Source organism: Sinohyriopsis cumingii, chromosome 3 (genome assembly GCF_028554795.1).
Source record: "Sinohyriopsis cumingii isolate HCF-2022 chromosome 3, ASM2855479v2, whole genome shotgun sequence".
Taxonomy (NCBI): Eukaryota; Metazoa; Mollusca; class Bivalvia; order Unionida; family Unionidae; genus Sinohyriopsis; species Sinohyriopsis cumingii.
The window spans coordinates 141,669,268-141,681,972 of NC_142963.1; the positions used below are offsets into that span (position 1 = coordinate 141,669,268).

The 12,705-nt window shown below is 33.0% G+C and overlaps 1 protein-coding gene across 3 annotated transcripts in view; it reads left to right on the plus strand.

Annotated features, from left to right (window-relative positions):
• Nucleotides 1-12,705, plus strand: part of LOC149803970 (integrator complex subunit 13-like) — a 281,070-nt gene that overhangs the window by 201,887 nt on the left and 66,478 nt on the right. For all 3 annotated transcript variants that reach the window (XM_089953810.1, XM_089953808.1, XM_089953809.1), the window contains one exon: nt 10,225-10,444. In XM_089953810.1, the coding sequence (XP_089809936.1) occupies nt 10,225-10,444 (220 nt within the window). The remainder of the gene's footprint in view (nt 1-10,224; nt 10,445-12,705) is intronic.

A 12,705-nucleotide genomic window follows, 5' to 3' on the forward strand; every position in this document is an offset into this window, starting at 1 on the left:
AAAGAGAAATTTTTCTCTACAACTTTCAGATCTTGCGAGTAATAATTTTAAATTTAGTGTAATACTTCATTTCAAGCCATTAGCATTACATATTTTTGACCAATCAGAATGATGCTAGTTTAAGTATGTCAGTAACTGGTTATGGGGCACTTTGTTCAGTAGTTGTAAATTTCGCTTTGGATAAGCACATACAAAATAATGACATATGGCTTAACTAATTAGCCTATGATGTTTGAATTATTCAGCTTTAACAGCTTACCTACTTGAAACAGTGTACGTGGTAAAGACAGGTTTGTAGTTTATACTAGAAACATTCTACATACCCCCCCATAATCTTATTCTTGTACGTACCGTCTCATGGATGTATACGCAGCACTCCTACACATGGTTGCACCACATGAACAATGAACTTTTCTCATTTTTGGACTGGTTTACAAGCTTGTCCACCACAGATTTGCAGTAGTTCCTGTATAAGTTTCTTGTTCTTTCAAAATGTAGGCATTTAATAAAATGTTCAACTTCACCTTTTGGAACCTGCTCAATTCTGGGCCAGAAACTAGTTAAAAATAGCAAACTTTCTTAAACCATTATGAAACCACTCTGAAAGTTGCATGTTTCAGACTACCTAGCAAGTGGCAGTTTTGAATACTGCTTGAATTTGCATTCTCCTGTATTTCCCTTGTGGAGTCACTGTCATCTGTAACAATGTAGCCTTTTGAATACATTTTTTTCTTCACATTGATCTCATCTTCTCTAATTGATAGTTTATCCTCGAGATGACAAAACAATAATTGGATAATTTCAGCAATAAATAACTTTTCCGATCAGATCTAAAGCAACAAAGACATCTGTCTGCCATTGTTTTACATATAGCGCATCATTTATGAGTTAAATGAATCTTATTCATGGCATGGGAGTATCTTTTACAATCAATACATTGGGCAGGCCAGCATGTGGTAGCATTGCGGGGAGCACACTGTCAAATACCATTCTGAAATTAGTCTGTCTTTTAATAATCAGTTACAAATCACATGAGATCATTTGCTGAAGTGCTTATCATTCTTGGCCATTCGTCGTGCTACAAGTATAATCTTGGGATTTTGTGTCCTAACATTTCCTTATACCATATGTACTTGCTTTTAAGTTGAGTCAAACGACAAACTGCACAGACCCAGATCTGCCGTCACATAATGCACTGGCAGATTTGTGTGTCAGCAGTTTTTTTATAGTAACCAGTAGAAAACAATATAGCTCTCAGTGCATCATGCTGAGGCAGATTGTGGTCTTTGTTGTGTGCAAACTTTGACATGACTTGCAGGTTTATATGGCATATCGCTGTGAAAAATTTGACATGACTTGCAAGTTTATATGGCATATCACTGTGAAAAATTTGACCCAAAACATGTAGCCATCAGAATCCTATACTAGCTTATTTTGTGTGCAGCTACAGAAATATTAACAGTGTTCCTAACCTGTCTTGTGAAAGATTTTGTGGTCATACTTTATATACATGTAGTAACCAAATGAATTGACAGTCAGACATAGAACATTGGGACAATGTTAAATCATTGCTTGTAATTGTAATTTAGGAAACTAAAACAAATAATTTTGTTTATTATCATTTTTAGTGACAAGGGAATATTTCAATAATGTAATGTGATGCAACTTCATTACAAAAAAAATACTTCAGCCAATAAATTCAATCCTACACCTAGTTTATCCGAAGAGGAAGTACTAGTTGTTGAATCATGTTAGCATACTGAGTTGTGACCAGAATAATGTAGGTTTTAATCCTGTCCAGACCAAGGCCAGGTTGGCTGCTGTTATATACACTAATTGCCTTGGCAACATATAACCTCATATGTGTTATTGTGTCAATAAACACCCATCCATCAGTCACCATATAAGGATGGTATTATGATTCCTGTGGGAGACGGTGGAAACAGGTGTTTCACTGGCTGACACAACGTCAAGCTTTTTGTGATAATTCAGGATATTACAGTGTCAATTTCTAACGTATTTTTATCCTGTCCTGCAGTTGAAATGTCATTTTCATTATACTTCAAAGCATCAAGTTGAATTTCCGAATTTTGCATCTGATCATTGGACAAAACAATGATAGACTTTTGTTTCATTGAAGTTTTGTGATCCAGTAAGCCTATCTCTTTTCCACTCTGAATTTTCAACAATTAGTTCCCTCTATTTTTCCTATTTCATATTTATTCAAAAAAAATTTGTCTCACTCTTTCAGAAAAAAATGCAAGACAAATAAATATGTGAAGTTGCCGGTGTCAGCATCAACTCATTGTTAAATTTTTAGGCAAGCTCTTAATTCAGAATTTATACTATTAGGCATGTGCTAAAATGGTGGGATTGTTCTCTTTTTCTTCACGAAAGTAAATAATGTATCACTGGGGTAAGGGTGAGGGAGCTGAAGGAGACCCTCATATTTCTATGTATTTTGAAAGATTTCAGTGCATATTTTCTGTATATATATATATATATATATATATATATATATATATATATATATATATATATATATATATATATATATATCTGTGTGTGTATGTGTGTTCATATCTTTATGTATGTATATGTATCAATGTGTATGTATATAGATATTAAGCAAACAATAACATGTTAAATCTGTTATACTACTTGAGGTATGTTAAAGGAAACAAAATATCCAGGCTTGACAGAAAAAGCCATTTTTCCCCTGGGTTTTCAACCACAGATGGGCTATATTGTTCTTGTCTGAACATGAATTCTGATCTGTTTATCATAGATTCAAGTTCCATAAATCATCAAAGAAAAGTTCTACCAGTCCAGCCTCGCATGAAATTATGATTCTTCTGATAGATGTATTGTTCCTTGTCTCCAGTAATACCAAGTTGTAATTTGATTAAATAAACAAAATGTGTACCAGGCGTACAGATGAGATACCACTGTGTTATTGCTCTGCACAACAACATAAATAGTCCCACAGTGACCATTTGAAGATTTAGCAACAGTCTATCATACATTCATCTTTGACCCACTTTGGTTGTAATCAGACATGCAAGTAATTCCAACAAAACGGAAGCCAAAAATGGAAATGATACAGGTCTGAGTTGTGACCACTTTGGGACCAGGAATGGAACTTTCAGATTTAGATGAGAATTAAATATAGTACATGTCTATTGTAGAATGTTGGTTCTGTTTCACATGTTTTGACATGTAAGTTGAACTGTGCTTAGGAAACATACTTGACTGTTTCAGTCATCAGTCAATTTAGACATACTTTACTGCTTCAGTCTTCAGTCAATGTAGATGAACTTGACTGTTTCAGTCATCAGTCAGTTTAGACATACTTGACTGCTTCATTTGTCAGTCAGTATAGACATACTTGACTGCTTCAGTCATCAGTCAGTATAGATCTATGTGACTGCTTCAGCTGTCAGTCAATTTAGACATTCTTGACGGCTTCAGTCCTCCATCAGTGTAGACATACTTGACTACTTCAGTCCTGTCAGTGTAGACATATTTGACTGCTTCAGTCTTCTATCAGTGTAGATATGCTTGACTGCTTCAATCCTCCGTCAGTGTAGACATACTTGACTGCTTCAGTCTTCCATTAATTTAGACATTCTTGACTACTTAAGTCGTTAGTCACTGTAGACATACTTGACTGTTTCAGTCATCATTCTCTGTAGACATACTTGACTGATTCAGTCATCAGTCATTGTAGACATACTTGGCTGTTTCAGTCATCAGTCTGTGTAGACATACTTGACTGCTTCAAATTATCAGTCATTGTGGACATACTTGACTGTTTCTGTCATCAGTCAGTGTAGACATACTTGTTTCAATCATCAGTCAGAGTAGACATACTTGACTGTTTCAGTAATCAGTCTGTGTAGACATACTTGACTGCTTCAGTCATCAGTCATTGTGGACGTACTTGACTGTTTCTGTCATCAGTCATTGTTGATATACTTGTTTCAATCATCAGTCAGTGTAGACATACTTGACTGTTTCAGTCATCAGTCACTGTAGACATACTTGACTGCTAAAGTCATCAGTCACTGTAGATATACTTGACTGTTTCAGTCATCAGTCACTGTAGATATACTTGAGTGTTTCAGTCATCAGTCACTGTAGACATACTTGACTGTTCCAGTCATCAGTCACTGTAGACATACTTGACTGTTTCAGTCATCAGTCACTGTAGACATACTTGACTGATTCAGTCATCAGTCATTGTAGACATACTTGGCTGTTTCAGTCATCAGTCAGTGTAGACATACTTAACTGTTTTAGACATACTTGACTGCTTCAGTCATCAGTAATTGTGGACATACTTGACTGTTTCTGTCATTAGTCAGTGTAGACATACTTGTTTCAATCATCAGTCAGTGTAGACATACTTGACTGTTTCAGTCATCAGTCACTGTAGACATACTTGACTGTTTCAGTCATCAGTCACTGTAGACATACTTGACTGCTTCAGTCATCAGTCAGTGTAGACATACTTGACTGTTTCAGTCATCAGTCACTGTAGACATACTTGACTGCTTCAGTCATCAGTCACTGTAGATATACTTGACTGTTTCAGTCATCAGTCACTGTAGACATACTTGACTGTTTCAATCATCAGTCAGTGTAGACATACTTGACTGTTTCAGTCATCAGCCAGTCATTAGAGCATAAGGCATTTTTGTAGTAATTTCCTTTCAAACAATAGCAGGTAAATGTTTGTGTGTTGTATTCAAAATGAAACTAAAATTACTGACAAGGCCACACATATATTAGAATCATTGAAGTTTTGAAGGTTTTCAAAACAGATAATAAATAATTTTGGGTTTATTAGTATTTGCAGACAAATTTTATGAAATAATTTTTATTGAAAGATCATTAAAATATAAGACGTATCCTATCAAATCAGTTTTAATTTTTTGTTTTTATATGTGTAATCATTTCTTAAAAAGGTTCATTTTGCTTGTGATTTTAAAAATATTAAGGTTATTAACAATTATATCATTGATTTACATAAATCTGAAACATTTATCATTAGGATTTACTTAATTGTTATTCAGATATATTTGTTTGTATTAGTAGTGCCATTAAAGTATTTTTAAAAGGTTTTAAAATTATTATTCAACATTCTGTTAGCTTTTTGAAAGATGTAATTATAAATATGGTCCTTACAACAAGGCATTGACCATATTATAATTACCAATGACCAATATTCCTAGAAGCAAAATCTTTATGACATAGGCCTCTAATAATTAACAATAATCAATGTTCAGTGTCTCCCCAAAAATCAAAGCTTTCAAGGCAAATGTCCTTCATTAATTAGCAGTTAAGTAATGTGCAATATATTAAAGTCTTGAAATAGCTTTTTACTGCAAATGTTAATGAATTAGCAGATTTAAATGTTGGCAAATGTATTACATCATCACATTTATAGTGTAAAAGAATCTATTACACTCATAACATTTATGTGTAAAAGAATCTGATACACTCATCACATTTACAGTGTAATATAATCTACTACACTCATCACATTCATCATTTTAATGAATGTTACACTCATCACATTTATAGTGTAAAAGAAAATATCACATTTGTAACATTGAAGTGTAATATAATCTATTTTACTCATCACATTCATCATTTAATAGAATCTACTGTATTACACAAATTACATTCATAGTGTAAAAATATATGACACTCATCACATTCATAGTGTAAAAGAATATATTACACTCATCACATTCATAGTGTGAAAGAATATATGACACTCATCACATTCTTAGTGTGAAAGAATATATGACACTCGTCACATTCATAGTGTAAAAGAATCTATGACACTCATCACATTCATAGTGTAAAAGAATATATTACACTCATCACATTCATAGTATAAAAATATATGACACTCATCACATTCATAGTATAAAAATATATGACACATCACATTCATAGTGTAAAAGAAAAATTACACTCATCACATTCATAGTATAAAAATATATGACACTCAACATTCATAGTATAACAATATATGACACTCATCACATTCATAGCATAAAAATATATGACACTCATTACATTCATAGTGTAAAAGAATATATGACACTCATCACATTCATAGTGCAAAAGAATATATGACACTCATCACATTCATGGTGTAAAAATCTATGACACTCATCACATTCATAGTGTAAAAGAATATATGACACTCATCACATTCATAGTGCAAAAGAATATATGACACTCATCACATTCATAGTGCAAAAGAATATATGACACTCATCACATTCATAGTGTAAAAGAATATATGACACTCATCACATTCTTGAGTGTAAAAGAATCTATGACACTCATCACATTCATAGTGTAAAAGAATATATGACACTCATCACATTCATAGTGTGAAAGAATATATGACACTCATCACATTCATGGTGTAAAAATCTATGACACTCATCACATTCATAGTGCAAAAGAATATATGACACTCATCACATTCATAGTGCAAAAGAATATATGACACTCATCACATTCATAGTGCAAAAGAATATATGACACTCATCACATTCATCGTGTAAAAGAATATATGACACTCATCACATTCATAGTGTAAAAGAATATATGACACTCATCACATTCTTGAGTGTAAAAGAATCTATGACACTCATCACATTCATAGTGTAAAAGAATATATGACACTCATCACATTCATAGTGTGAAAGAATATATGACACTCATCACATTCATGGTGTAAAAATCTATGACACTCATCACATTCATAGTGTAAAAGAATATATGACACTCATCACATTCATAGTGCAAAAGAATATATGACACTCATCACATTCATAGTGTAAAAGAATCTATGACACTCATCACATTCTTGAATGTAAAAGAATCAATGACACTCATCACATTCATAGTGCAAAAGAATATATGACACTCATCACATTCATAGTGCAAAAGAATATATGACACTCATCACATTCATCGTGTAAAAGAATATATGACACTCATCACATTCATAGTGTAAAAGAATATATGACACTCATCACATTCTTGAGTGTAAAGAATCTATGACACTCATCACATTCATAGTGTAAAAGAATATATTACACTCATCACATTCATAGTATAAAAATATATTACACTCATCACATTCATAGTGCAAAAGAATATATGACACTCATCACATTCGTAGTGTAAAAGAATATATGACACTCATCACATTCTTGAGTGCAAAAGAATCTATGACACTCATCACATTCATAGTGTAAAAGAATATATGACACTCATCACATTCATAGTGTGAAAGAATATATGACACTCATCACATTCATAGTGTAAAAGAATATATGACATCACATTCATAGTGTTAAAGAATATATGACACTCATCACATTCGTAGTGTAAAAGAATATATTACACTCATCACATTCATAGTGTAAAAGAATATATTACACTCATCACATTCATAGTATAAAAATATATCACACTCATCACATTGATAGTGTGAAAGAATATATTACACTCGTTATATTCATAGTGTAAAAGAAAATATCACACTTGTCACAATGAAGTGTAATATAATCTATTTTACTCATCACATTCATCATGTAATAGAATATACTGTATTACACACATTACATTCATAGTGTAAAAGAATATATTACACTCATCACATCGATAGTGTAAAAGAATATATTACACTCATCACATTCATAGTGTAAAAAGTATATCACACTCATCACATTCATAGTGTAAAAAATATATCACACTCATCACATTCATAGTGTATAAAAGTATGTCACACTCATCACATTCATAGTGTAAAAAAATATATCACACTCATCACATTCATAGTATAAAAATATATTACACTCATCACATTCATAGTATAAAAATATGACACTCATCACATTCATAGTATAAAAATATATTACACTCATCACAGTCATAGTGTAAAAATATATGACACTCATCACATTCATAGTATAAAAATATATGACACTCATCACATTCATAGTGTAAAAATATATGACACTCATCACATTCATAGTGTAAAAGAATATATTACTCTCATCACATTCATAGTATAAAAATATATGATACTCATCACATTGATAGTGTAAAAGAATCTATGACTCTCATTACATTCATAGTGTTCATCACATTCTTAGTGTAAAAGAATCTATGACACTCATCACATTCATAGTGTAAAAGAATATATGACACTCTACACATTCATAGTGTAAAAGAATCTATGACACTCATCACATTCATAGTGTAAAAGAATATATGACTCCCATCACATTTATAGTGTAAAAGAATATATGAAACTCATCAGATTCTTGAGTGTAAAAGAATCTATGACACTCATCACATTCATAGTATAAAAGAATATATGATGCTCATCACATTCATAGTGTAAAAGAATATATGACACTCATCACATTCACAGTGTAAAAGAATATATGACGCTCATCACATTCATAGTGTAAAAGAATATATGAAACTCATCACATTCTTGAGTGTAAAAGAATCTATGACACTCATCACATTCATAGTGTAAAAGAATATATTACACTCATCACATTCATTGTATAAAAATATATTACACTCATCACATTCATAGTGTAAAAGAATATATGACACTCATCACATTCATAGTATAAAAGAATATATTACACTCATCACATTCATAGTGTAAAAGAATATATGACACTCATCACATTTTTAGTGTAAAAGAATATATGACACTCATCACATTCTTAGTGTAAAATAATCTATGACACTCATCACATTCACAGTATAAAAATATATTACACTCATCACATTCATAGTGTAAAAGAATATATGACACTCATCACATTCATAGTATAAAAGAATATATTACACTCATCACATTCTTAGTGTAAAAGAAGATATGACACTCATCACATTCATAGTGTAAAAGAATATGACACTCATCACATTCATAGTGTAAAAGAATATATGACACTCATCACATTCATAGTGTAAAAGAATATGACACTCATCACATTCATAGTGTAAAAGAATATGACACTCATCACATTCATAGTGTAAAAGAATATATGACACTCAGCACATTCTTAGTGTTAAAGAATCTGTGACACTCATCACATTCATAGTATAAAAATATATTACACTCATCACATTCATAGTGTAAAACAATATATTACACTCGTCATATTCATAGTGTAAACCTTCTGCTAAATATACAGTACCTATATTGCATATCCATCTTTACCATTTTTATAAGTAGAGTTTCTTCATTAAATTTTCACAAATTTTTTGTTCATGAACATGTTAAATGTAGATCAGAGGTGTATTGCAGGATATAATATATTCATATTGTAAACTTTATTGTGTATGATTTACCTTGATATCATTATTTTTAAAATTTAAATGCTATTTTTAAATATTTCAAATTTTTAAAGTCTGTACTTGGATTTTTTAAAGTATAAATAAACTTGAGATTGTGTTGTCATAATATATTTATGAGTAGTAAAAGCTGAATTCCTACTTTGCTTTATATTTCCTAGTTTGTTACCAACTCCTAGCATGTCCCACAAAATTTTAATCCCAAGTAGGTGAAGTTACTCACATAGACAAACTAGGATAAAAAAAATCATGAATAACTGTCTTTCAGAAAGTCTGGACAGTAGATATTTTTCGACAATATGTCTGGACAGTTTTCATGTTGCTGTATTAGAAATGGTTTACATTAAAGTTATGATTCAGATTATTTTCTTTTGCCTCTCAAGATACCATTGTTTTCTCCATGGAGTACTATCAGCTATTTTCTTTTACTTCTCAAGATACCATTGTTTCCTCCATGGAATACTATCAGCTATTTTCTTTTGCTCCTTAAGATACCATTATTTTCTCCATGGAGTACTATCAGCTATTTTCTTTTGCTTCTTAAGATACCATTGTTTCCTCCATGGAGTACTATCAGCTATTTTCTTTTGCGGTCTTAAGATACCATTGTTTCCTCCATGGAGTACTATCAGCTATTTTCTTTAGCTTCTTAAGATACCATTATTTCCTCCATGGAGTACTATCAGCCATTTTCTTTAGCTTCTTAAGATACCATTGTTTTCTCCATGGAGTCCTATCAGCTATTTTCAACATTTTGTTCAAAATTATATGATGACTGATATACATGTTTTTTCTTTTTTTCAGTCGTTTACCAATAAACTTTTGTGAGCTAGTCCTGATACATGTGGTTCCAGTTGGAGATGTGGCCAAGGTCAATGAGAGAGCGAAACACGAAGTCAGCCCAAATCTCATGTCGGAGGTACATGTGTCACAATCTGGGAAATTTTTGTACAACAAGATGATACAGCTTGCCATGGAACATTACAACCTTGCCTCTACGACTGTCACAGGCATCCCCATGAAGGTAATTTTAAGTGCTCTACAGCTGTCATAGGCATCCCCATGAAAGTAATTTTAACTCCTCTACAACTGTCACAGGCATCCCCATGAAGGTAATTTTAAGTGCTCTACAACTGTCACATGATCACAGGCATCCCATGAAGGTAATTTTAACTCCTCTATGACTGTCACAGGCATCCCCATGAAGGCAATTTTAAGTGCTCTACAACTGTCACATGATCACAGGCATCCCATGAAAGTAATTTTAACTCCTCTATGACTGTCACAGGCATCCCCATGAAGGTAATTTTAACTCCTCTATGACTGTCACAGGCATCCCCATGAAGGTAATTTTAAGTGCTCTACAACTGTCACATGATCACAGGCATCACCATGAAGGTAATTTTAACTCCTCTATGACTGTCACAGGCATCGCCATGAAGGCAATTTTAACTCCTCTTCATCTGTCATAGGCATCCCCATGAAGGTCATTTTAACTCTTCTACGATTGTTACAGGTATCCCCATAAAGGTAAGTTTAACTCTTTTGACTATTACATGCATCTCCATGAAGGTCATTTTAACTCCTCTATGACTGTCACAGACTTCCCCATGAAGGTAATTTTAACTTCTCTATGATGGTCATGGGAATTCTCATGAAGGTAATTTTAACTCATCTACGACTGTCACAGACTTTCCCATGAAGGTAATTTTAACTCCTCTTCATCTATCATAGGCATCCCCATGAAGGTCATTTTAACTCCTCTTCATCTATCATAGGCATCCCCATGAAGGTCATTTTAACTCCTCTACTACGGTCACAGACTTTCCCATGAAGGTAATTTTAACTCCTCTTCATCTATCATAGGCATCCCCATGAAGGTCATTTTAACTCCTCTATGACTGTCACAGACTTTCCCATGAAGGTAACTTTAACTCCTCTATGATGGTCATGGGAATTCTCATGAAGGTAATTTTAAGTTTTACATCATGCCCGTCCTAGCTGTAATGATAAATTGATCTGTGTTGGGAATATTTGAATGTGGATAAATCTTATCGCCGTCCCATATTATAGTGTGCATGACACAGTATGAGAGCTGAAAGTTATGGTATTATTTTTGTAGTTTTTGTAAAACTTACAAGTAGGTTAAATAACTGAATGATTTCATCATGCTATCAATTATTATGAAGTTTTGTTAAACTATTCAGATGATTGCAGAGTAAGTTGAAAGGTGGCAATTGTGATGACAAAGTCAAATTCCTCGGTGGTAATAGTTCATGTTGAAATTAGCACAAGGCATGTATCATGATACATACTGCATCAAAATTTCTGAATCATGTTAATGCTACATTAGAACCTCTGTATAATGATACATACTGCATGTGTGTGTGTATGTGTGATTTGGATTTTTAACATAGCTTTAGCAATTTTTCAGTCATATCACTAAGATGTCTGCAGTGTGACAGTTTATAGTGATGTCTAGCATTGGGGCATCATGCCGCAGACATGTAGCATGATGTCCCACCCAGTCACATTATCCTGACTCCAGGCCAGCCACTCCTAACACTAACCAAGCGAGGCAGCTGCTTTTACCCTTTCTATAAGTCTTTGGTATGACTTGCGGGGGATCAAACCCATGACCTCCCGGATCTGTGGTGGACATTCTAGGCCATTGGAGCAGTGATGCATACTGACCAGAAACTCTGTATCATGATAATACTGCATCAGAACCTCTGTATCATGATACTGCATTGGAGTCTATGTACAGTGTATCAAAACCTATGTATCATGATACATACTGCATGAGAACCTCTGTATCATGATGCATACTGCATTGGAGCCTATGTATCATGATAATACTGCATCAGAACCTATGTATCATGATAATACTGCATCAGAACATATGTATCATGATAATACTGCATCAGAACATATGTATCATGATGCATACTGCATCAGACCCTCATTATCATGATACATACTGCATGTGAACCTCTGTATCATGATACATACTGCATGTGAACCTCTGTATCATGATACATACTGCATGTGAACCTCTATCATGATGCATACTGCATGTGAACCTCTGTATCATGATGATACTGCATGAAAACCTCTGTATCATTATAATACTGTATTGGAACCTCTGTATCATGATGCATACTGCATTAAAACCTATGTATCACAATGCATTAGAACCTCTTTGTCATGATAATACTGCATTAGAACCTCTGTATCATGGTGCATACTGTATCAGAACCTATTTGTCAAGATAATACTGCATGA